This window comes from Hypanus sabinus, chromosome 27 (genome assembly GCF_030144855.1).
Source record: "Hypanus sabinus isolate sHypSab1 chromosome 27, sHypSab1.hap1, whole genome shotgun sequence".
Lineage (NCBI taxonomy): Eukaryota > Metazoa > Chordata > Chondrichthyes > Myliobatiformes > Dasyatidae > Hypanus > Hypanus sabinus.
In genome coordinates, this window is record NC_082732.1 from 29735349 (window position 1) to 29762298 (window position 26950).

The 26950-nt window shown below is 39.8% G+C and overlaps 2 protein-coding genes across 7 annotated transcripts in view; one reads left to right on the plus strand and one right to left on the minus strand.

Annotated features, from left to right (window-relative positions):
• Nucleotides 1–21494, plus strand: part of zbtb48 (zinc finger and BTB domain containing 48) — a 30133-nt gene extending 8639 nt beyond the window's left edge. Inside the window, exons 2-10 of the mRNA XM_059952131.1 lie at nt 6584–7568; nt 9067–9178; nt 12573–12665; nt 14223–14309; nt 17115–17269; nt 18474–18610; nt 19317–19481; nt 20071–20159; nt 21138–21494. Of these exons, the coding sequence (XP_059808114.1) occupies nt 6586–7568; nt 9067–9178; nt 12573–12665; nt 14223–14309; nt 17115–17269; nt 18474–18610; nt 19317–19481; nt 20071–20159; nt 21138–21431 (2115 nt within the window). The 5' untranslated portion in view covers nt 6584–6585 and the 3' untranslated portion in view covers nt 21432–21494. The remainder of the gene's footprint in view (nt 1–6583; nt 7569–9066; nt 9179–12572; nt 12666–14222; nt 14310–17114; nt 17270–18473; nt 18611–19316; nt 19482–20070; nt 20160–21137) is intronic.
• Nucleotides 21495–23232: 1738 nt separating this feature from the next.
• Nucleotides 23233–26950, minus strand: part of klhl21 (kelch-like family member 21) — a 40731-nt gene continuing 37013 nt past the window's right edge. For all 6 annotated transcript variants that reach the window (XM_059952138.1, XM_059952143.1, XM_059952140.1 and 3 more), the window contains 2 exons: nt 26853–26925; nt 23233–26500 (listed from right to left, as the gene is read on the minus strand). In XM_059952138.1, coding sequence (XP_059808121.1) covers nt 26189–26500; nt 26853–26925 — 385 coding nt within the window. In that variant the 3' untranslated portion in view covers nt 23233–26188. The remainder of the gene's footprint in view (nt 26501–26852; nt 26926–26950) is intronic.

Here is a 26950-nt window from a genome sequence, read left to right on the forward strand (position 1 = left end):
ACTGGAGCTCCTCCCCCTTCCCTTTCTTTCATGGCCTTCTGTCTTCTTCTATCAGGTTCCCCTTCTCCAGCTTTCTATCTCTTTCATCAATCAATTTCCCAGCTCTTTACCACTCTCGCTCCTGATTTCACCTATCATTTATTGCCTTGTGCCTCCCCTGCCCCCACCTTCTTGGTCTGGTTCCTTCCTCCTCCTCTTCCAGTTTTGATGAAGGGTCTCGGTCCAAGAAGATTGACTGTTCACTCTTTTCCATAGATGCTGTCTGGCATGCTGAGTTCTTACAGCATTATGCGTGTGTTGCCTTGATGTTGTTTTAGTTATTTCTTTTCTCCATGATCCCTGATGCTGAAAGATCTGCCAAATAATTCTGGCATTTTCTATCTGATTCTACAAACAGCAATATGACAATAATCGATATTTATTTATTTATTGATTGATTGATTGGTTTGAGGATGTATGACTGACCGAGACAACAGGGCAAAAATAGTACCATTTGGATTGATTGCAAACAGCACTTCAGTTATACCACATCGCACTGGAAATCCAACCTTTTTGCCCATTGGAAATGTCTGGTTTTGTGATTAGGGTCTTGGATTGGAACTTGGTCTTCATGATCTAGGGGTCAAAACATTTATCACTGAATAATAGTTATTGTAGGTATTTTCAAAGAAAGTGGTACTTGAAATTGTGAGTTCTATTAAACAGAATTCCATTGGATCAGACTTTTTCCCAGTCCCTGTTGACTAAACACTTTAATGTCCAGTTTCAGTTGCAAACAGTCCCAATGGACCAAACAATAAATTAAAAAACCTTCCACTTCATTGCAACCATTGTCCAATTACTGCATGCTAATGTCTATTACCTTGCCTGGACTTATTACTGAATTGTTACATATACAGACCCCATTTCCAGAAAAGTTGGGATATTTTCCAAAATGCAATAAAAACAAAAATCTGTGATGTTAATTCATGTGAACCTTTATTTAACTGACAAAAGTCCAAAGAAAAGATTTTCAATAGTTTTACTGACCAACTTAATTGTATTTTGTAAATATACACAAATTTAGAATTTGATAGCTGCAACACACTCAACAAAAGTTGGGACAGAGGCATGGTTACCATTGTGTTACATCACCTTTCCTTTTAATAGCACTTTTTAATCGTTTTGGAACTGAGGATACTAATTGTAGTAGATTTGCAATTGGAAATTTTGTCCATTCTTGCTTGATATAAGACTTCAGCTGCTCAACCCTCCGTGGTCTCCATTGTCTGATTCTCCTCTTCATGATGCACCATACATTTTCAATAGGAAATAGATCTCGACTGGCAGCAGGCCAGTCAAGACAACGCACTCTGTGTCTACAAAGCCACGCTGTTGTAGCTGGTGAAGAATGTGTTCTAGCATTGTCCTGCTGAAATAAGCATGGACATCCCGGGAAGAGACGTCGCCTTGATGGCAACATATGTCTCTCTAAAATCCTAATATACGCCTCAGAGTCAATGGTACCTTCACATACATGCAACCCACCCATGCCGTGGGCACTGATGCACCCCCATACCATCATAGATGCTGGCTTTTGCACCTTTCACCGATAACAATCAGGATGGTCTTTTTCATCTGTGGCACGGAGAACTTGACGTCTGTTTTTTCTGAAAACTAGCTGAAATGTGGACTCATCTGACCACAGCACACAGTTCCACAGTCTTTCAGTCCATCTGAGATGAGCTCAGGCCCAGAGAACTCGCCGGCATTTCTGCATAAAATTGATGTATGGCTTCCTCCTTGCGCAGTACAGTTTCAAGTTGCATTTCTGGATGCAGTGACAATGGTTTTCCAAAGTACTCCCGAGCCCAGGTGGCTATAATTGTCACAGCAGCATGACGGTTTCTTAGGCAGTGCCGCCCGAGGGCTCGAAGATCACATGCATTCAACAGTGGTTTCCGACCTTGCCCTTTACGCACTGAGATGTCTCTGAATTCTCTGAATCTTATCACAATATTATGTACTGTAGATGTTGAAATTCTCTGCAATCTTGCATTGGGAAATGTTCCTTTTGAACTGACTAACAATTCTCTCATGAATTTTGGCACAAAGGGGTGAGCCACGATCCATCCTTGCTTGCAAAGACTGAGCCTTTGATGGATGCTGCTTTTATACCCAGTCATGATACCTCACCTGCTACCAATTAGCCTGCTTAATGTGGTCTTCCAAACCAGTGTTACTTGAATATTCTGTGCACTCTTCAATCTTATTTTAACTCTGCCCTAACTTTTGTTGAGTGTGTTGCAGCCATCAAATTCTAAATTTGTGTATATTTACAAAATACAATTAAGTTGGTCAGTAAAACTATTGAAAATCTTTTCTTTGTACTTTTGTCAGTTAAATAAAGGTTCACGTGAATTAACATATCATGGATTTTTGTTTTTATTGTATTTTGGAAAATATCCCAACTTTTCTGGAAATGGGATTTGTACTTAGTTTTGCTATATTACCCCAAGTTGTACAGTGTGGATGTAAACACTTGCACAATGTGACATTGATATACACTGTCCTTGTTTATAGTCTGTCATAGTTTAGGGTGAATCAATGATTGTGGGGTGCAGAAGTATGTTTACCTGCTATTGTTAGAAATCCTTGCTTTTACATTATATATTCTAATGTTTAAAAATATCTTTTTGTGAAACTGAGGGCTGGTTTTGTAACATTATAAGTAACTATTAAGAAATACAACACTATGAAATCACCCGACTGGCTGTTGGATGGGAGGGGTTTGGAAATACTGTAAAAAAGGCTCATTGGGACTTTATGGATATACGTAATCAGGCCATGATAAACTATGTGGAGAACTTTACTCTTTGCTGTACCTGCTTGGGAGTATTTTATCGAACTGAACTGAGTAAGAACAATCTATTTAGTCATTCTCAAATCATAGATGGTTGTCTCTCTTTTCCTGTCAGATTCCTCCTTCTTCAGCCCTTTACATTTCTGCCTATCACCTCTCAGCTTCTCACTTCACCCCTTCCCCATCTACCTACCTTCCCCCTCACACGGCTTCACCTATCACCACCTAGCTTGTACTGTTGGCCCTCCTTATCGGCGAGGGATTGGTTACGGGACCCCTTGCGGATACCAAAATTTGCAGATGCTCAAGTTCCTTATTCAACCTGTCTCAATATTGTGAACCTTAGGACCCAGTGGAACCCCAGACCTTATTTAACCTGCCTCAGTGTACATTAGGACCTGGTGGTAGAAATCTGAATCTACAGTGTTTCTGTTCGCAAAAGTAATCATGAACATGATTGAAAATAAAGTGGAAATAATAAAGCGATCGGAAAGAGGTGAAATGCCATCGGTCATTGGAAAAGCGTTAGGCTACATTGGTCAACGATCGGAACAATTTAAAAGTATAAAGTGAGAAAGGCTGTGCCCCGATGAAAGCTACAATTATTACTAAGCAATGCAGTGGTTTAATTATTGGGTTTTGGGTTTTTGATCCTGCACATCAACCTGGCATGGTGGAGAGCGCACTTGGGAGTGGTCTGTCCCAAGTCCCGAGAACTTCTGTTCCTGAGCCTGGTGCTGAAACATACATTCTTAAGTGGTTTATATGCATAGAAAGGTGAAATATATACTATGTACTAAGAAAAACGTTTGACTAACTGACGCTAAATAATACCAGATGTACCTGTTCCGACTTACTTAGTAAGTCACATAAAAAATTAAAAGTTAAAAGTTGCATAGTATTAAAAAAAAAAGGAAGTATGACAGAGCTAAGGTGAGTGGGAGGACAGATGATTGGGAAGTTTTTAAGGAACAACAGAACTTAACTAAAAAGGCAATACGGGGAGAAAAAATGAGGTACAAACGCAAGCTAGCCAGGAATATAAAGGAAGATAGCAAAAGCTTTTTTAAGATAGTTAAGAACAATGTTGGGCCCTTGAAGAATGAATTGGGTGAAATTGTTATGGGAAACAGAGAAATGGCAGAAGAATTTAATGAGTACTTTAGATCTGTTTTCACTAAGGAAGACACAAGCAATCTCCCAGATGTATGGATGGGCCAAGGACATAGGGTAACAGAGGAAATGAAACAGATTGACATTAGGAAGGAAACGCTGATGAGTAGACTGATGGGACTGAAGGCTGACAAATCCCCAGGTCCAGATGGTCTGCATCCTAGGGTACTAAAGGAGGTGGCCCTGGAGATTGCGGATGCATTGGTAATCATTTTCCAATGTTCCTTAGATTCAGGATCAGTTCCTGAGGATTGGAGAATGGCTAATGTTATTCCACTTTTTAAGAAAGGAGGGAGGGAGAAAACAGAGAACTATCGACCTGTCAGCCTGACATCGGTGGTGGGGAAGATGCTAGAGTCCATTATTAAGGATGACATAGTGGTATATCTAGATAGCAGTGATAGGATTGGGCTGAGCCAGCATGGATTTACCAAGGGTAAATCATGCTTGACTAATCTGTTGGAGTTTTTCGAGGATGTAACCAGGGAGTTAGACGGGGGAGATGCAGTGGATGTAGTGTACCTCGATTTTCAGAAGGCATTTGATAAGGTCCCACATAGGAGATTGGTGGGTAAAATCAAAGCTCAGGGCAACGGGGGAAGACATTGACATGGGTAGAAAACCAGTTGGCAGATAGAAAGCAAAGGGTAGTGATGAATGGGTGTTTCTCGGAATGGCAGGTGGTGACTAGTGGGGTGACACAGGGCTCAGTATTGGGACCACAGCTGTTTACAATTTATGTTAACGATTTAGATGAAGGCATTGAGAATAACATCAGCAAATTTGCTGATGATACTAAGCTGGGTAGCAGTGTGACATATGATGAGGATGTTAGGAGAATTCAGGGTGACTTGGATAGGCTGGGTGAGTGGGTAGATACTTGGCAGATGACATTTAATGTGAATAAGTGTGAGGTTATCCACTTTGGGATAAGAACAGGAAGGCAGATTATTATCTGAACGGTGTAGTTAGGTAAGGGAGAAATACAAAGAGATCTAGGAGTTCTTGTTCATCAGTCACTGAAGATGAATGAGCAAGTGCAGCAGGCAGTGAAGAAGACTAATGGAATGTTGGCCTTTATTACAAAGGGAATTGAGTACAAGAGCAAGGAAATCCTCTTGCATTTGTACAGAGCCCTGGTGAGACCACACCTGGAGTATTGTGTACAGTTTTGGTCTCCAGGGTTAAGGAAGGACATCCTGGCTGTAGAGGAAGTGCAGCTTAGATTCACGAGGTTAATTCCTGGGATGACTGGACTGTCTTACGCAGAGAGGTTAGAGAGACTGGGCTTGTACACGCTTGAATTAAGGAGATTGAGAGGGGATCTGATTGAAACATATAAGATTATTAAGGGATTGGACAAGATAGAGGCAGGAAATATGTTCCAGATGCTGGGAGAGTCCAGTACCAGAGGGCATGGTTTGAGAATAAGGGGTAGGTCAGTTAGGACAGAGTTAAGCAAAAACTTCTTCTCCCAGAGAGTTGTGGGTGTCTGGAATGCACTGCCTCCGAAGGCCGTGGAGGCCAATTCTCTGGTTGCTTTCAAGAAGGAGCTAGATAATTATCTTATGGATAGGGGAATCAAGGGATATGGGGACAAGGCAGGAACCAGGTATTGATAGTAGATGATCAGCCATGATCTCAAAATGGCAGTGCAGGCTCGAAGGGCCGAATGGTCTACTTCTGCACCTATTGTCTATTGTCTAAGAAAACTTACGATTTTTTTCGATCCTGATCCACGACAGCCCATGCACATCCTCCTGTCTACTTTAAACCATCTCTACTGATTTATATTCTCTATATTGTGTTGTGGTTGGTCTGGAGTTTTTTTTTGTGTTGTGGGGCTTGGGGAGGATACTAAGTTTACTTGTCTTCAATTTAGGTGCTTTTTTAAAAATTCTCTCTCTCTGTATCATATTGTTCTTGTATGCTTAATTTTGCGCTGTATTAATGTTCCTTATTGTGATTTGGGGTTTTTTAATCTGTAAAATGTATAAAAAAAACTAATATAAAAAAGAAAAACCATCTCTAGATTACTTATAATACCTAATACAATGTAAATACTATGTAAAATGGTTGTTTTACTGCATTGTTTAGGGGATAATGACAAGAAAAAAAGTCTGCACATGCTCGAACAACAAGTGCTGGAAGAGCACTTCCGGGTTTTCGTGATTTGTGGTTGATTGAATTCGCGGATAAGGAGGGCCAACTGTATTCCTTTCCTCTCCCCCATCCCCACTCCTATATTCTGGCTTCTTCCTTCTTTTATTCTAGGCCCGACGCCTGAAACATCAACTCTATTCCTTTCTATAGGTGGTGCCTGAGTTCCTCCAGCATTTTGTGTGTGTCATCCGTGAATACACTTTTCCCCAATGCCTTGTAATTATTTTGTGAATTTATACAATTTTTCTCTCTCTTTGTAAGTTCACCATTGAATGCATTAAATTTGTGATCTTTTGATTCTGTCCAATCTGTGCTGTATCTATCCTGGGAATGTGTAATGAAACAGTGTTAAACATGGTGGTAAGAAGGAGGAATAATTCCTTTGCTTTTGTTTTCTTTTTAAAGATATGCAAGACCATTTTTCTGAACACAGCAAGAAAATTCTTCATGCTTTGAATAAGCAACGTGAAGATGGTAAATTTTGTGATGTGACTCTGGACCTGGGAGGTTACTGTTTAAATGCACATCGCAGTATCCTGGCATGTTGTAGTAAGTTCTTTCATAATGTCTATGGAGCTGGCACATCTGCTGAAATCAACCTTCCTGAGAGTTGCTCTGGTGTTTTGGGCCTTCTCTTTGACTTTATATACACGGGTGAGCTTCGCTTGACAAAAGCAAATGTCTCCAAGGTGCTAAACGCAGCAGAAGAACTTTCAATCCCCGATGCTATTCAAGCTTGTCGGCATTATCAGCAGAAATGCATTGATGATGAGAGGAGTGATGGAACTCTATACAGCCAGCAAACAGATGAATGTGAACCTGTAAAGGCAGCAGTGGACACTACAACACAAACGAGAGAAACTGAAGTTCTGGAGGAACAAAACGCAAATACTAATTTCAGACAATTTGGCAAAAGGAGCACCAGAAGTAATAAGAAACAAGCGCTTGAGCTGCTGACCGAGAAAGAGAATGACAAAGTGCGATCCCTTGCTATTCAGCAAAGATCTAAAACTTCCTTGACATCCCACAGAAGCCCAAATTCTAAACAGCTGAAGGAGGCCAAAGAAGGTGACTTGGGAGACAGCAGTGAGGAGAACGGTCATGAGAGCACCAGTGGCAATAGTGACCCCAGCTTGGACATGGACATCATTAAAATGGAGGATGGTGAGGAAGATACAAACAACAAGGGAGAACTGGACCATGATTACATTCCATCTGGGCACAATTGTAGAAAACAGAGAAAAACTGGTATACTAGATGGCACCATGTTAGTGCTGGGCACGACTAAGCGGAAAGCCTCAGACCCAGCAAATAGAAAGAATGAGCCCATTGAGTGTCCAACTTGTCATAAGAAGTTCCTCAGCAAATATTACCTCAAGGTCCACAACAGGTAAATTCACAGTTGTCTTGATCCATTTTTGTTTGTTGTGAAGTCAGTGGAGATGTTGTAACACTGTGGAGAATATTAATTGTGGGTGTCGAGAGCGATTTAAAGATCAAGAATGAGTTTGTTGACCTGAAATTATTCCCATGTTCTTATTCTGTTTTGTCTCTTGTGGTAGGGGGATCTCTTTATAACATAACCAGAGGCACAGTGGGATAAGAGCAGGGAGCTGGTGTTGGGAGATGTACTGCTGATGATTGTAAGGAGCTTGTCCATTCTCCTTGTGACTCTGTGGGTGCGCTCCAGTTCCCTCCCACATTCCAGTGATGTATGGTTAGGGTTAGTGAGGTGTGGGCATGCTATAAGTGTGGTTACACTTAGGGCTGACCAGCACAACCCTCATTGGTTTGATTTGAATTAAAAAGATGCATTTCACTGCATTTCTGGTGAAACCCAAGCAAACTGTTGGTGAACACAGAACATCACGAATACATCAGCTGAGGCAAGATGGTTGGTAGTAATTAGGTTTCCTTGCCCATATTTGACCTGATGCCATGGATTCTGGAGTCAATGTTGTGGACTCTCAGAGTTACTTCTTCTTGACTGCATTTGATTTTGTCCACCTCTTCCCCCATCTTGATCTGTCTTGCTCAGTGAACAGGTTGTTCCTATGGATTTTCGTGAAGAATGAATCGGAGTATGATGTTAGGCTGTTATTAGTTTGTCTGTGGGGACAGCACATGAATTTAAACACCAATCCCCAGATCTTTGTGTGGACAGTTGCTATGCATAATTTTGGGGCCTAAGTCAGTGCCAGATGTTCAGTTTTATTTTTCTGCTTTGATTGTTTTCTATGAATGGTTCGGAGGGCTTTTTACAACAATACTACTGTGGGTCTGGAGTCATAAGAATGGATGGCATTCTTCCTTTCCTGAAAAACTTTTAATAGGCCAAATGTGTTTGTATAACAGTTTAAAGGCTCAACAGAAGACTTCATAGTCCTGTACGGACATGAATCGAGTAATAAAACTAGTTTCAAGGCACACTAACTGCACCACAGGTGAATAAGAGAAGTTACTTTCTTTGACTTTTAGATTATTAATTGAATTCCCATGATGACCATTGAAGGATTTGGAACTCAGCTGGATTGTTAATCCGGTTTCTTTCCAGTCCCGATGAAGGGTCTCTGTCTGAAACATTGACTGTTTACTCTTTCCCATAGATGCTGCCTGGCCTGCTGAGTTCCTCCAGCATTTTGTGTTTGTTGCTTGGATTTCCAGCATCTGCGGATTTTCTCTTGTTTGTAAATACATAATGGGTTCATTGGAAATTGAAGATGAAAAGATATTCAATTAGTGTATGAACTTTTAAAGAAAACCACTTGTCCATGTTTAGATTGCTGACTTGGTATATTTCCTGCTTGTATTCCTAATACTGAGATGGCCTGAATTTAAATTGCGGTAATTGTACAAACTAACAAATTCCTAATGTGTTTTGCCTTTAGGAAGCACACAGGAGAGAAACCCTTTAAGTGCATCAAGTGTGGAAAATGCTATTTCAGGAAAGAAAATCTACTTAAGCACGAGGCTAGGAACTGCATGACCAGGACGGGTGTGGTATGGAAACTAGGTCTCTATGTAGATTTTTCAATTACCAGGATTTAAAAAAAAATTTTTGGCTGAATTTGTAAATCAAATTAAAATTTTCACTGACATCATGTTTTAACATTGATGCATTTATGGCACCAAATAGACCTTGACCAGTTTTTGACTATTTTGTCCAGTCTGTTTGAGTTACATGAGTTTGTAAGTTGCTGCATTTAATAGTAAATACTACTGTCTTGCGGGGGGATGAATCCTATATTAGAATGATCTGTTACAATCAGCACTACGAAAATTAAACAAATTGATACGAATGAGCATTAAAGAGAAAGTTGTACTACCCTGATTACAGGTTCTGGACATTCCTGATCACTTCACAGCCAAGAAAGTATTCTTTTAAAATTTAGTCATATGGCTAAGAAATAAATAGCAGCTAGCACAATAGTGTGAGGATTTTTTATAAAGGTGTTTTACATTTGTGGAATAAACATTGATTAGGGCAGTAAGAGAAACTATCTGCTATTCTTGGAATTAGTGCAGCTGAATCTTGGAATCTGAGAAAGCAGACAAAACTTACATTTAATGTTTTCTTTTTGGGGTGGGATGTGCAGGGAAGATTTACCAGTCTGGCATCTGGTGCAAGATCTGTACCAGCCCCCAATCCTCTGGAATCTCCACTTTGAGATGGCCTCTTGAGTAATACTTGCGTAATAACATTGATATATCATGATTATCATGACTATATCAAAAATAAATCCCTTTCTTTGGTGCTTTGTAGTCTGGCCCCATTCCTCCAAGCACTGATTTCTTAATCCTGTCCTTTATTTCTGTATTATAATAGTGACAGATTTGGAAGAATTACCTTTGTAGCCCTTTCATTTATTTATTTATTTATTTATTTATTTTAAAATTAGTTTTTTAATACATTTTACAGATTAAAAAACCCCAAATCACAATGAGGAACATTAATACAGTGCAAAATTAAGCATACAATGACAATATGATACAGAGAAAGAGAATTTAAAAAAAAGCACCTAAATTGAAGACAAGTAAACTTAGTATCCTCCCCCAACCCCACAACACAAAAAAAAACTCCAGACCAACCACAACACAATATAGAGAATATAAATCAGGACAATCAAACTCCCAGACTGTGAATACACTTAGCAGCAGAGGATAGTAATGCCTACTACCAGAAAAAAAAAGAAGCTGAAAGCAAGGCATAAAAGGCAGCAGGCATATAAAAAGTCAAGCAATACAATAGCAGTCTGGGAGCAGAAATGTAAACATAGATTCGTGAAATCAAAACATAAACATGTCCTGAGCAATAAAGGCAAACAATAAATACAGTGAGTGATGTTGGAACTGGAAAAGCCACCCCACCCACACAACCCAAAACTAGACGGCTACCAAAAAAAGCAGCTAACTCTACCAAAAAAATTAACCCAAATATAACTTCCAGATCTGTGTTATTAACAGCAGTTATTAACAACATAACTACAAATTGGAACATCTTTTGCAGAAATATAAAACTTAATACAGAGAAAATCGGAAGAAAACCAAAACTAACCTACCCGCGAAAAATTATGGAAGAATAAAGTAAGAGAAAGGGGGAAAAAAAAAGGAAGGAGAAAATTATAGATTCAAGAAGAGTACTTATCAACCATTTACAGAGAGGAAAAAAAATCAAAGATTAAAAAAAAGGTGAAAAAAAATAATAAATAAAAAAATAAAAAATAATCAGCAGTTAAACTGTGAACCAACAAACAGGGAGGCCTTCAATAAAGACTTCAAACCTCCAAAACAAGTTAGAGTCAATTGTAGAACTCTATAGATAAAGTTATACAAGAATAATATAGATTACACAAGTACTATTTAAATGTCCGTAGGGAAACATTAAGCACAGAATGTCTATTTAAAAAAGACACACCAAATCCAGGGAGAGATTGTCAACAGCCCTTAGAGTTTCAATAAATAGTGTCTGAGTGATTCAAGTAAAGTCTGAGTCCGGGAAAAGTAATTTTACTACGAGAAGTACTTATCCACCATTTTAGGAGGTCCGATCGGGTTCCGAAGATGGCTGGATAGCCGGAAGACTTGCAACAAATTCCTCAGCCTCCTTCACTGACTTAAACCACCTATATTTTCCAATATTAAGCGTGATTCGTAAATCGGCAGGAGTGCGAAGAGAGGGTTTAAAACCACGATCAAAAAGCACTTTCATTATGCCTTTAAACTCAGTGCGCATCTTTAAGGTCTGGGGTGCAAAATCTTCCACAAAGCGAATGATTATATTTTGGAAAGTAAAAGTACCTCTGCGATGTGCCTCCATAATCAGACGGTGTTTTACCTGGTATTGTTGAAAGCACAAGATTACCGGTCGCGGGCGGGAGCCCAGAATTCCAGGGGGAACATAGACCCTGTGTGCCCTTTCGAGCTCAGGCGGGTTCGGAAGCAAATCTTTCCCGAACATCTCACAGAGAAACTTGGCGAAAAACTTCACAGTTGATCCCTGTTCGGTGGCCTCTGGCAACCCAAGAACTCGAAGGTTACAACATCTGCTCCGATTTTTGAGATCGACCATTTTGGAAAGGAGTTTGTTATATTTTCCCTCTAGGCTGGAACAGAGAGTCTCCAAGTATTGAACACGACTTTCTAAATCTTCAGAAGTCGAATCGATGCGAGATAAGTGTTCAGCATGTTCGTCCACTCTGTCGTTGATCCGATCCAGTTTGGCTTCCAGCTGTTTGAAAGCGGTTCTAAATTCCTTTAAAATATCGTCTTGGTGTTGTTCCAGCGCAGCGAGGGTCTCAGGAGGCAGAGCTGGAACTTCCTTTCTCCCGGTTTTAGAACTCTTGTTCGACATTTTAAGGTAGATGTGTTCACAGGCAAGTGAAAGAAATCAAATAAAGTTCCTAATTAAGGTTTAAAAAATGGAGACATTTTGTGCAAAGATAGCGAAAATAACGGAACAAAAGTTCGGAGCAGCTAAGCAATCGCCATCTTACCGGAAGTCCCCTTTTTTAGCTCTGAAGTGTTTGGAATGTTCAGATTGTGGATGGGGCTTTATAATGTAAGTTCTGTTTATTGAGAAATCAGTACATGGCCTCAGCCACGTTTCCTAGTTTGTCTAGTCTTCGGCCTGTGGATTCTATCTTTATGCATATATTGGTCAGAGAATCTCTACTGTGTTGGTGTTTCTCCTAGATCTATATCCATGCTCCTCACCCCCAAGTTTGATTTACTCTTGTACTTTCCCCATGTTGTTTTAAACCCTCTAAAACACTTTTTAAAGTGCACATGGGCAAAGTTTTGTTAATAAGTACAAATGCAGCAGGGCAGTGTGTAAACTTGAGCACCTTCTTTCTATAATTTTGATGGTAATTTTAAATGTTTCATTCTTCTGCAGATTTATACTTGTCCTGAATGTAACCAAACATTTAAAGGAAGAATTGAGCTAAGGAACCACTTGGTATCTCACACAGGTGAGATGCCCTTCAAGGTAGGTCTGGTGACCCTCAATATTTGCAGGCTCTCTGATCTGATTTGAGTTAATTGATCTCGGATGAGTTAATATTTGGAGGTAGAATTACATCTGAAATGTCAGAGTTATTAGACAAAGAGGAAGGATGTGTGGAAGTAAGTTTAATTCGAAAACATTGATGTATACTACAAAAGGTAAGACGTAGGAGTGAGTTCCTTGAAAGCAGACTGGCCCACGAAATCTAGGTCAACCGTTGCGTTTGTTTATGTGACTGGAGCAAAGGGTAAGAGAGCTCGTTACTTTCCCTTGGTTCTTAAAAGCTTTTTTTTATCATAGATCAGTGTGCCACATGAAAAATACAAAAAAAACTGCCAATGCTGGAAAGTGGAAGTAAAATCAGAACAAGTTAGAAATGCTCAACAGGATGGGTAACATTTCTGAAAAGAGAAAAACTGTTGTCGAAGGTCGAGCGAACTGTGAAAGAGGGAAAACAAATTAAAGTTGCAGGAAAAAGTGTGGGAGGCACCTGTGGGAGAAAATGAATATATCTGTGGTTGTAAAGGCAGACTTCTGCTTTATTTCATGGGATGCGTCAGCAGGCCTGTGGGATGTGCTCAACATGTTAGGTTGTACTAATGGAGAGAGTTTAAAAAACTGAGATGGATGACTGGCAGAAAGGATTAACTTTTGATGCAGAAAGAAAGGGCAAGTTGCCTATAGTTGGAAAATTTAAAATTGAGTTTGGAATGAACCCAGTTAATTGCTGAGCTATTCAGCAAGTTTGCATCAATTCTCCTTGTAGTTGTACAGGAAACCAAATTGATCAGAGTAGAAAAGAGTAGTTACTGGAATCTGCTTTGCTGCAGTCTGAAACCAGGTGCTCTGCAAAGCAGTCACCCAATCTGTATTTAGTTTCTCCGCTGTAGAAGGGACAATATTGTGAGCATTTCTGCCTGGATTCCCTTGTATTGAATTGTATACTGTTAAACACTGGCAAAATCTATTATCTTCTTCCAACCATCTTTTTCTCTGCTTTCCAAACATAGTTACTACTCCTTTGCTTTTCATTTGCACCTTTAATTCTCTTCTCTTCTGAATCTATGTTCAGGTTCAGTCCCAGTCCCCATTTCAAACAAATTACCCAGTTTCTGGTCTGATGAGAAAGCCATGTGCAGAAACCAACTTCAAAATTCATTATCCTGTTAATTTTAAGTAAACTGACCTGACACTCCTTTCAAAGCTTTGGCATCTTAAAGTAACCAGAGTCAACCACAATACTACAACAAAAGCCTAACCAGTTTAAAAAATACTGCCATTATTTACTGAAGGGTAGTAAACTCCAAAACAACATACTGAATAATTATAAGTCAATGAATATTTGTTTATGCTTACTGAAGGAACATCACATTCTTGAAGTTCAGATGTGGTAAAAGGATTACTTTACAAATGGCAATTTCTGTGTTGTAAAACAGCAACGTGCACGGTGACCACAATCCCACACTGCCAAATGTGCTTTCGTTACTGGTAATACACCCCTTTGCAATCCTGATGTTCTGTGTATTTTAACCCTTTCAGTGCTCCTCATGTCCTCAGCAGTTCATGCATAAGAAAGATATGCAGAGTCATATGATCAAATCCCATGGAGCACCAAAACCGTTCCCGGTGAGTAATAAATGTAAATTTAATATTATATTCTCTCATTGGTGGGACACCAGAGGTGCTCCACATTCTAGTGATAGTAATGCAGGCAGACCTGGAATAGCTTCATTAGGTACCCATTTGATGATTGGCCAGCTGAAGGGGTTAGAAGGGACATACCGTTTAAAGGATGGATAAGATGGTAAGAAAGATGTAAATACTGTAGGGTAGAACTGAGTGGTATTATAACAGAGTTTGCTCTCTCGTTTCCACCCTCAGTCAAGGGTGATTTGATTCTACTCCAAAGTAGTTGTCTAGTGTATGACGTGTTTGATCTGCCTCCTGCATTTTTTTTTCTGCTGCTTGTCCATGTGTACCTTACAAGATTTGCAGTGTTGTCTTAGATGCTCCTTCCCCATAGAGTTAAACAGATTGGAAATGTGCTCTTCTGCCCACTGAGTCCAGGCTGACCATCAATCACCTATATTCTCCCCACCGTCCCCCAACTCTCCCCAAATTCTGACCCTCGGCTACACACAAGGGGAAGCTTACGATGGCCAATTAATCTCCCAAACTGAATAACTGTGGGAGGAAATCAGACCTCTTGGATAAAACCCTAATGCCATGTAGTAAGCACTGGAGCTCCAGACTGAGCATCAGGCAGCAGCTGTAGTAGCTGCCCCACATTGCTGCCCTATTGTGAGCAGTCATAGACTTGGGCATTGTCACAGACTGGCAAAAATGACACTTTTTTCCTCAAGAACATTTTGGGAACATTTCAGGATTATTTCCTCTTCTGCTACTCTCATCTGTAACAAAGATTTGGCTTGAGAGAGGACACAATTATCTTGTCAGTGAATTTAGAGTATTTTTGTGTTGGTGTAATTCTTTGATTTTGGATGCCTTCAGTAAGTTATCCATGTCTCTGAAGTGTAGGGAAAGGCAAGGATCATTACCACTTGGTAGTCTAGGAACTTTGTGCCTAGTTTGACCTTTAGCTGGCAGAGAAGAGAGGTTTTGTCTGCCCATTATGATTGGGTGTCAGTGTTGTGCATTGAAGGCTGATTGATAAACATAAGGAAAAACAAAACAAAGGTCTAACGTGAGGTCCATTTCCCTCTGCTTCATTGAATGAGTCAGTGGCGTGGACCATTGCCTCAGATCATTGCACAAGCATTGTTTGTGAACAGCAGCTCAGTAACTGTGATGGGGTGACTTACGCAGCTTGAGAACAGATGAGAGTTTCCTCAGGACAAAGAGATCGTTGCCTGCTGTTAAAAGCAGCACTTTAAAGTCTTCAACTGAATCTCTGTCTTTTGAGTGTCCTTGGCTCAGTCCCACAGCATGCTATCTAGTTCAGAATTGGTACTACCCCAGACTAACGGAGGTCCATATAATCCTTTGAGAAATACACAAGGACTTGGGAGCAAATGGTATACTGCTGAAATTCCACAATTACTGGAGATAAAATCATAGCCCTTTCCCCACCAACAATGGTATGTCAGGAACGTTGTAATTATAAACAAGAAAAGAGACAAATCTGTGTGACTACAGAAAGGTCTACCACTGGAGAAGTAATTGCAAGATCCTATTCAACTCTCATCTGCTGTTGGTAAATTCTGTCCATGTAGTGGAACATCATCTTAACCATTTGACAGCTCCAAGGAAAAGACAGGGAGCAGATTCAGACACAATACACAGTTTGCTGTTTTGACCTTGCAAAAGCCTTTGGCTGTCAAGTAAAAGGGATTTGCGGAAGTCTTGAGCAATGCACACACAATGCTAGAGGAACTCAGCAAGTCATGCAGCATCAGTGGAGGGGAATAAACAGCTGACGTCTGATGAAGGATCTCAGCCTGAAATGTTGACTGTTTTTTTGCCTTCTCAAATTCATCCTGCTACATATTGGGATTACAGCCATATGTTCTAAAGCAGATCCAGTCTTGGGACAGACTCTGTCATTACTCTTAGACCTTTATTTATAAATCTCTCTAGATCTTGCATTTTAGCAAAGCTGTTGGAGGACAGCAGTGACTGAAGGCCACATCTTTATTGTCACGATTCATTAAAAAAAAATTATGGAGCTGCGAACATTGCTGGGAAAACTAGCATTTATTGTTTACTCGGGGTGATGAGGGGCTGCCTTGAAGCACTCTCCTCTATGTATTAAAAGATGTTTCTGCACTTGGGTAGGGGCTTCCAGAACTTCGTCCCAATGACCTCAGATGACCAATTCCAAACAGGATTAACTTGCAGAGAAACCTGGATCCTATTCACTTGCTGTCCTTTACTTTTAAATCATGGTGGTGGTGTAGAATTTGGGAGGTGCTGATTTGTAAAGTTCTTGTTGCACACTGGAGTTACAGGGAACAGTAGTGGGTTTGGTTTCGGGTTGTGAAATGAAATTGTTTTAAATAGAGGGATCCCCAAAGAAAAAAGGCATAAAATAGCTTATAAAGCAGTAGCAGAGAATGTCAAAGGCACAGTTTTAGGCATCACCAGCTAGATTCAATCTTTGGTTTATGTTCATATAGCAAATAGAAACCAAGAGGAATGAGAGAGGCGTTAAAGTTGGTGTTAATACCCCAACTATTCTGCAAGTGAACATACAGGTTCAGCAGTGAGCAGATTGGGAGAGTTGAAGATGTTTCCATCTGTTTGAAATACATCCTCCCTTGCGTTTGTCATTTTCTTGGTGGATACAGATCTCTGATCCTGGGTATTCCTTCAGCTTGTACTCGCTGTCTGCGAAACAGTGAGTCACTTCCTGCTTAGTGGGGCACAGCTGGATTGGTAAATAATTAATGTGTAATGTATCTTCAATTTTAGTGTCCCGCTTGTCCCAAGTGTTTCCTCTCCCGCAACGATTTGCATCAGCATGAATTGTCCAAACACCAGGGAGAGAAGCTGTTTGTATGCGAGGAGTGCGGTCACAGGGCTTCTACGCGCCATGGCTTGCAGATGCATATAAAATCCAAGCACAGGTACAGTGCATAGCTGCCACAATAAAATGAGGGATATACATGCACAAATCTAGAACACCTTTTCGTTTGGTAACATCAAATTTTGTGTGTGTGCACGAATGCCATCTAGTTTGTTTTTCCAGTCATGCACCAAAGCCCCACATTTGCTCTTCATCTGTCCACTAACTCTCATGAGTTAGCTGTAAAACTACCAAAGGGAGGAGGTGTGGTCTGCTCCATTACAGCCACATTACCAGCACCTCTGCTGGATGTTTTTGAGAGAATAATGGATAAGGCATCAGAAAAATCATACTAGCATGCTGATTCAAGTGCTCCAAATAAGAAGGTGGAGGGAGGGGAAGGAGCATGAACTGACAGGTGAGGGGGAAGGTAGGTGGGTAGGGGAGGGAGACAACAGGTGAAAGAGGCGAAGGACTGGAGGAGGAGTCCATTTTTACATGTTTAACAGTAAAATATGCCCTTTTGAAATAATTGGCAAATGCAAGTATTTCTGGTTCCTGTTTGGGCAATTGTGGTTATGGTGAAAAAGAATAATAATCAGAAGCTCTGACACAATTAATTCTGAAATTATTAGAATTTCATTGCAATTTCAAAACTTTTTTAATGCATTTCAAATTAAAGGTAAATTTCCAAAGAACCAGAAGGGATACATGCAGTCTTTTAATACAGTGGCTCTGGGATGTACAACCTGAAAATGATGGAAGCAGTGCCTTTCAAAGGGGATTTGGATGTATGCCTGTTGAGATGAAATTTGCAGAATTGTTAAGAAAGTTGGGGAGTGGCACTAACTGAATAGCTCTTTCAGAGGGAGCAGGCACAGGCACAATGATTCTGAACTGTCACTGGCAGAAATGACGACTGTTGCTCCATTTTTTTTCTAACATTTGTTTCCCACTTTTCCTGTTGTACATCTGTGTCTCATTTGTTGAGGTTAAAAGAGGTAACTGGCTGCTGTTTACAACCTCAAATTGCACAGAGCAATTATTTAAATACCTCTCACCTATGAAAATATAGAAACCAATCTATTCTTAAATCTGGAATATTCTGATGTTTTACAGCCAATGACTGTTCTAAAATGTGGTCATTGTTATGAGGGAGGGAGAATGGCAGTCAGAGCGATCTGGTGATGGCCAAGCAATGTTAATATGTTGGTTCCATTTGGAGAGGTATACCATTCACTTTATTTTTTTTTTACCCCTTATAGGAATGAGAGGCCATATATCTGTGAATTCTGTGACCGTGGATTCACCCAGAAGGGCAATTTGAACGTCCATTTGCGGACACACACGGGCGAGAAACCATTCCAATGTCATTTGTGTGGAAAAACTTTCCGGATCCAGGGTGAGTACCACCTATGGGTCATGTGGAGCCTTACTTAGATGCTGTATGAAGGAACCCACATAATTCACTTCCCCTGGTTTGACACACCCAGCGCTCTTGCAGCACTAAGGTACTGCATTGAGAAGGAGTGAGGAGAGCTGGTGCTTCTGCATTCTCAGTTCCCCAGTGATCACTGTTGGAGAATAGACTGATATGCCTGTTGTAGTTGAATAATGGCCAATACCATTTTGAAAATTATCGTAAAGAGTGTTGTCCAGCTGGTTACATAACACCCTTTTTGGAAGGAGACCTCCTCCCCTTGTTTCCTTGGCTGGGTTACACAACTCCTGGTCCTGGATCAATGTCTTTAATTATTTTGCTCCCTCTTGCTGATTTCAGTAACTCAAGATAAATGTCCACTTTCATCCTGGGCAACTGGGGGCAGATAATGCATTTCTTTACCAGTACCATCCTTGTCCCAAACAGGAATAAGAAAATGGTTTTACCACACTTCAGGGTGGATTTACTGTTTTTGTTTTCCACAGAGAAGGGTTTGACCAAGTTTGATAAATTTAATTTTTGAATATTGAAGGAAGACAAGAAGTGGTGTGTGATGTTGAAGAGGCAGCAACTGATTGTAGTTTCTAAATTTCAATCTTCACCCTATTACAGACACATTTTGTAACTTACTAAGATATGGACTTTCTAACAATCTCATTTGCACCAGCGAGCCTGGACAAACACAACAGGACTCACACAGGTGAAAGGCCATTTGGTTGTGAGATCTGCAGCCAAAGGTTTACGGAGAGAGGACCTCTCCATCGTCACATGGCTAGCAAGCACCAGGAAGGTCGGCCACATGACTGCAGCATCTGTGGGAAGACTTTTAAAGGTAAAACTGATTGCGCAGTAATGAAGCCTTTACTCTTTGCTCCGAAGGAACACTTGCCTTGTTCTGAGCTTCCGCCCTTCTCCTATCCCCACCTACAGGAACAGCTTAAATATTGTGGCTGACATGAACTCCAAACAGGGCAGATACTTTTTCAGGTTTTCCTTTTCCATCCCAACCTAACCATCCTCCACTGTTTCCCATTGGATTCCCATCTGCTATTAGTTCTGAAATTTGTCACAGAGTGGCAGCTTTTTAAACACTGCTCTCTGTTCAGAAAGTAAAGGTCCAGGATAAAAAAGGAAAAGATACATAAAGGATAAGAACTCTTAATCCAGGAATGTTGGAAGAAAAAAGTTACAAAGCCCTTCAATACTTACCCATGAGTGAATAACCTCTTGCATCCAAGCATGACTGGGTAGGGAGCATATATAGCATCTATAGAGCACTAACCGCCATATCCAGGCACTTTCAGAAAGGAAAAGGAAAAACATTTTGGGGAATTTTGCTGATGGGAAATTTGGTCTTCTGAAGCAGAGGCAGTAGGTTAGTGTTGACGCTGTTTAATTGACGCCCTGTTCCTTTGTTCCAGCCATAGATCAGTTGCGCGTTCATATTGGAAGACACAAGGGGGTGAGGAAATTCGAGTGCAGTGAATGTGGATATAAATTCACCCGACAGGTGAGCCCTCCACTGCGTTTTATAGCAGTAGTTGTTCAAGTAATCCTATTTTGTTGACTCCAGCGGTGTGATCTCATTGTTATGTAGGGAAGAACCAAGCACTGTGAAACTCATAGGCACATTTAGCAGCCTGAATGGAAGAGAGGTATTCGTTTAATGGGAAGCTAGCTAGTCATGAGGGAGAAAGCAGAAGCTGATAAACAGAAGGATTGGAGAGACTTGTGTGGGGCATAAGCCATAGATTGTTTCCTGTCTTTTTGCTATAGTTATAAACATATTTACCTCAGAAACTACTTGGATGCTCATCAGAAATTGAGCTCAGCAGCAGTAAACAGGGTGCTTGTGTCCCAGAACATCTGAAAGATGTCTGGTCAGAAATCAAAAGCAAAAAGTACTCCCATAAAATGGGATGACTTGCAGTCTCAGAAAGGAAGAACTTTTCTCAAAATTCTTGCTGTTTTCCCTTTAGGCTGCTGTACAGGTAGTCATCTTTGGTCCTGGCCCCACATCTCATTCAAAACCAACCAGTTCTTTTCTTTGGTAAATAAAGGAAAGCTGCTGATGATGGAATTCCAAAATTAAAAAATGCTTAAAATACAGCGGGTCAGGCAGCATCTGTAGAAGAGGAACAGCTAACATTTCCATATTGAACTTTTATTGCTCTGTTGAGTGATTCCAACATTTTCTGTTTTTATATCTGATCTTTTTCCTCTCTCTGTCTTGGCTGGCTTTACTTCCAAACTTCCAGTCTTATCTTGGATTTTCTCTGCCCTCTCCTTTCACTACACTTTAAACTGCCACCTAGTTTTTTTTTGCACCTACCAACTTAGCTTTTAGTGGTTTGTCCTAATATCTTATGATTTAATTTTGATCTTTACTTGTAAAGTATCTCAAGACATCTTGCCATAAAGGCACTGTAAATGAGTAATTTTTAAAAATTTTGGTTTGCTGCTGAGTGCTGATTTTGCCTGAATGTAGGCTCACTTGAGGAGACACATGGACATACACGGGAGAGTGGAAAACTACAGTCCCCGTCAGCGAAGGCTCCGGAATCTCATCATTCCCAATGAGAGGGAGGGAGATGTCGAGGCAAGCATGACTCCACAGGTGACTGGCCTGCTTGAGGTTCCTCCTCCCACAGCTGCAAAAGAGACAACCAGTGAGAACACAGAAACCAGAGACCTCTCTGTTCAGCGATTCTTGGACAATGTGATGCCAACGGTCAGTGGAACAGACCCTTGTGTAGAAGAGATTACCATAGTTGAGATATAAGGAACTGTTATTGTAGTAATGATCTAAAAATTGACTTTTTATATAAAGAATGTAAATAAAAGTTGAGTTTTTAAGCATTCGTTGACAACCTTCTTTGCACTTTCATTAACTTAATAGCACTCTCTTCAATGAGAAATCTCCTTTCAACCAATAGTCCAAAACTTGGGCACCACTCCAGTCAAAAGTCAGGGAATTGTTCACTATTGAAGATATATTATTGTTAAAGTGTGAGGTCTAAGTTCATGACATACAATCATTACTGAGCACATTATTCAACTTAACAAGGAATATCACTAAAAAAATATAAATTTTAAAATTATTTTTATATTGGTTGTAAAACACTTTAGCATATTTTTTGCTATTTTAAATTGAGAAGTACAATAGTAATTTGGCCAGAATCCCAGACCTGGTTTAGGGATAAATATCACCCAAGCCAAATACCAAAAGTGGATGTGATTATTAAACCAGCACTGAGAAAGACGCTTTAAATCTAATGTACTACTCTTGTAACTTATTATGCCTATACAGAATAATAGCTGACCAGTCAACTATAATAGCACCGCCCAAACCATTAACAATTGCACCTTGTAGACAGTCTTTGGAATCCCTTCGGAAATTAGGGCTACCTGGCCACCTTTCATCTTGTGACCCTGTTAAAGTGTGTAATGATGAATGTTAAAGGCAAGTTATTGCAGCTACTGCACCTGATGCTTTTTAACTTGACCGAAGTCCTAAATGAATGTTGCTGCCATCTACTTGTCTTGTCTTTGAACTACAAACACCAGGACAGGAAGCAAGCCCAATAAAACAGAAATAATTAATCTTTAACTATTAGGAAATAATTAAAGATGGGTTGTAGTTATCTTGTATAAATTTGATGCCAATTACTTAACCAAATTTGGAATTAGCTGTCAGAAGAACCAAACTTTAAGATAAATATACTGCAAGTGGCAGCAAGTTAAGTGACAAACAACAAAATCTTAAAAAAAATTAAGAATTTTTTAAAAGCCATTTATTAATGCTTTTTGGGAGGGTGATTTTAGATGTATATCATATTATACCGAGTTAAATACTGTATGTAATTAGTTTTGCTACAATAAGTGTATGGGACAAATGTTGAATTTCCCCTTGGGGATGAATAAAGTATCTAATCTAATCTAAATACTTAAGGTTCACAAAAAGTTGACAAATTCTGGATATTTGTCACAGGTGCATTAGATTCATTCACTTAAAGATTTATTCAAGATAAATTTGAGATTGAAAGGAATAATCAAGACAATTAAGACTGAAATGTACAGCAAAATGAATACTGGTAGCATATTCAAGTTTGTATGAATTATTAAATGCAGCTGGGGTTCATCAGCTGTGGTTGGCAGCTCAACTAGGAGATATGATCTCGAATCTCCATTGCCTTGTGGCTATACCCATGCATGGGGAAGCTTCAGGAGTAAATCCTAAGGAAAAATCCAGAGCTGGAATCAACACTGACTGGCAACTCCTGTGACACACTAGTGCCAAACTGCAGCAGTCTCTGCTGTTCCTTTGGGTTCAGCAGCTGCATAGAGAGGGGGAATCTGTTGTATGGAAAAAGCTTGACAGCTAAGATACAATATCAATGCAACAGGAGACCTCAGCATTCATTTACTTATCATTTGAACTGAACAGTATTATTTAATTGGCAATGGTCTTTAGGACTGCTCCATATGTTTCACAATCTTCACCCACCACCATTAAAACTCACACTGAGAAGGACAAAGACTCAAAATTTAATGATAACTAAATGCCAAAGTGTAAAACACTGTCAAGTTTGAAGCATAAACATTTTATTTAGTGGAATTTGTATAGTGTAACTTCAATATAAACTGCATGTATATACAACAATTCACTGCACTTCAACAATACACACTGAAAACTCAAGATAAAACCAGGAAATAGTGCTCAAAACTCACAGCAAAGGCCAGAGATTTTGAAAGGCAACTGTATTAAGTTCCTCAAGTGTTCATTTCTCTTCAATATATAAAATAATAATATTGTAATTCAAAGTTTAAAAAAAATCTTCAAGAAAGTTTCTCCACCTGAGCTGAACTCTGAACCAGCAAAGGCACAGGTTCCACTATCTCACCTCAGCCACCAGGCTGTGGGACTACTCTTGGCTTCAGTACTCCAATCTAAGGAGGAAGGATAAAACAAAACTCCTGATTACAGTTCATAAGGGAGGATATCTCAGTTCCAACTGTGATCAAATGACTTGCTCTATTTTCATGTAAGTATTGGTAAGTTAAGTTGACTGAGAGAAATAATGGATGATTGGAAAATAGGGCCTCAAATCGTAACCCAGAAAGAGGCAGTGCCTTTAGGAATGAGAGACAGATGAGCAAAACTCTTACACATTGACATCCTTCCAAATAAATGGACAGAATACTGCTTCCAGCAAATTTGTTTCACGTTGTGTTCATATCACTAAATTATCCACAACATTACTTTTTGCAAACAGCTAGACAAAATGTTTCATTTTGTGATTTATTCCAAACTGAAATATTTAATTGCACTCTCGTTATTTCCACTACTTTATAAATATTAATGCAAGTACCCCATCCATTCCACTCAAGAGGAGATAATCTGGGACAAGCCAAAAGCAGATTCTGTCCTTCTCAATTTGGGTGGTAAACTGTTGGGGGGGATTGAGGACTATGGGGAAACTGAGGCAAATTAAAAGATTCCATATCACCATTTGAGTGAGGGTACAGAATTTAGAATTGGGGAATACAATCTCAAGATTCACTCAGAACTTCATCTAATCAGATTCAACCTTAAAATACAAAAAGACAGTACTTTAAAAGGACTGTTGGTGAAGTCTGCCTGGAGTCCTTTAATTCCTGTTCAATAGCTCTTAGTATCAATGGTTCCCATTTCTGACTGGGTGAGCAATAGTTCATGCTCTTATTGTTGCCATATTAAAAAATACCATCACTACTAAAATTCTTCTGATGTTTAGAAAAACATATGTAGCTCAAATCACTTCCCATTTTCACACCTGCATCTGGTGTCACACATTCATCAACAAACTGCAAATGATTAATTGGGTAATTTGTGAAATCTTGTCTGCACAAATCAGTTGCCCAAGTTATTGCCCTGCTTAACAATTCAAAATGTACTAGGTTACTATAAAGTGCTTTTCATATTTCCTAGGTTATGAAAGGTCTGATACGAATCCAGGTCTTTCAACAGTCAATCACAGGAAGCTGGTGGATCATGGGGGGCATCAGACAGAAGATGGAACTGACACCTTCACAGTTTCCACTGCTCAGGGTCACACAGTGTTGTACTGAATTTAACAAGATCTTTTCAAAAGCCAACAAAACTGACAACACTTTCAAGTAAATATCACTAATCTGTTCAACAGTTGCAGTATAAGGCCAAAGCCTAAACTGAATGTACCCAATATTAAGCTGTGTTCTGCCTCTATTTGCCCATCCCCACACAATAAGTTTGGTTTTAAACTTACAGTAGGATCCCACTGGAACATGCAGCTTCACTGAAGAGTCCAGCACCTGATAGTGTTTTACACCAAGTGACGTTTTTAAATAGCATCTGCAATGCCATGTGACAGATCATCTGTTGTCTTTTGCATTCACAGAATCAAAGTACATTAAGAGGCCAATCATCTCATAATTCTTGTGCCAGAATTAGAGTTCTGTTAAACCAGCATACTAGGGACTTAAGTGGTGCTGAACTGGCAGATTTTTTTGAACTACTGATTAGTATTTCAATTTATATTCAAAGACACTTTTAATTCTCCTTTTACACTTTAGTTATAAAATTTCCAGCAAACACTAAATTTAAAGGGAGCATGGAAATCAGGATTCATGTGTATTTGTAGGAAGCATAGGAATGAGCATCCAGCGACCCAGTTGTCAAACACTGGGATTTCCAAACTATTTAAGTTTTACGGTAGTTGCACTTTCTAATTTATCCTCACAGCCAGCCCAGCAACAGCAGCCCTGGAATTTGATGACAACATTAGCCATTTTAGAAGCTTGGTCTAGAGATCATTGCAAAAGCAAGCCCTCAGTTTTTGACCTACTCAAACTCTGGTATTATGAATGTTGTCTGATTTGTATGACTTAGAATCGATTTCATATTAGAAAAAAAAAGTAATTATGTTCCTTTTCTCAGAGCATTACACAATGATTTCATCTCCCTGATTACTGGTGTTTTCTTCAATGTCCTATCACCCCAATATCTCTCCTTCAAGCATTATCATTAAAATAAATAATTATCCACATTCCTGTTCATGGTTTCTGCTATGCACAGCATGGTTCCTTCATTTTTCAACATTGTTGAACTTCAAAAGTAAATTGATTGCAAGTGAAGCTTTAACTGGATATCATCTGGAGCTATATAAAGCAAATTTTCTTTCTTAACCAATGCTTTATAACAAGTGATAATTGATAAGAAGTCCAGGAAGACAAAACTTGTATCTTCCTATTTTTAGTGAAACCCAAATGACAAATCAAGCCAGCAGTCAATGCTAGAGAACCCAGGGAATATTAGCAAACCAAATTCGGTCAGACCAGTGACTGCTGATGGTGACAACAAGGACAATTTTTAAATGAAATAAGGAAAGACAGTCACTAAGTTGACACTAAACAGTTCACTACTTATTGGCAATCTTTTGGAAGTTGGAGGCAGCCAGCTGATTTGAGGATGCCAGAGCAGCTTTCACTGTACATGTCTGAGCCTTCATTCCAATGTGATCAGTGCAAAAGGCGGAGGTTCTCATTGTGAAGATTCCTCCGATACCGGGCCAGATTTAGACTGTTTATTTCATTGTTCTGGTTGTCATTGGCAGTTCCTTCGAAGGAGACCCGGGCAGTGGGCATGAACTGTCGGAAAATGCTGACAGACCCGTGCCAGAAGGTAGGTTGAGGAAGGTGACCCAAAATCGTCCAGGAGCCAGTCTGAAAATCGTAGGCCTCAACTACGTCAGATAATTCAAAGGTGTTATCATAGCCTCCAGAGACAATCAGCTTTCCTCCCAGGGCAGCTACACTTCCCCCAACGTGGACCTGGGGTAAAAGAAAAACCAAGACTCAGCATACTCAATAGTGTAGGGAAATGGAACAAATTTCTCAGAATTGGATGTTCAGAGGATCACTGTAACTAAGCCACTCCATGTCTTGCAAACTCATCCTCATTTTCTAATTTCCTCTATTGTCCTGCCCTGTCTAAGGAGCTCATTCCAATTGAATCAGTAGCTCCTCTCATTCCCACCCTCTTGGCCTCTCCTATATTTCCACCTTTCCCACTATATTCCCAGACCTCAGATCCAAACTTGACAGATTCTACAGACACCAACCATCACTGCAAACCAGATGAACAAAGATTATTGCTGAACATTCTCCCCTATTCCACTTGTACCTGATTCATGGGTGGGATCTTGTCCCATTCATTCTTGGTTGGGTTATACACATCAACCTCTGCAGAGTCATCCCTGAGGAGAAAGAGGAATAGTCGGT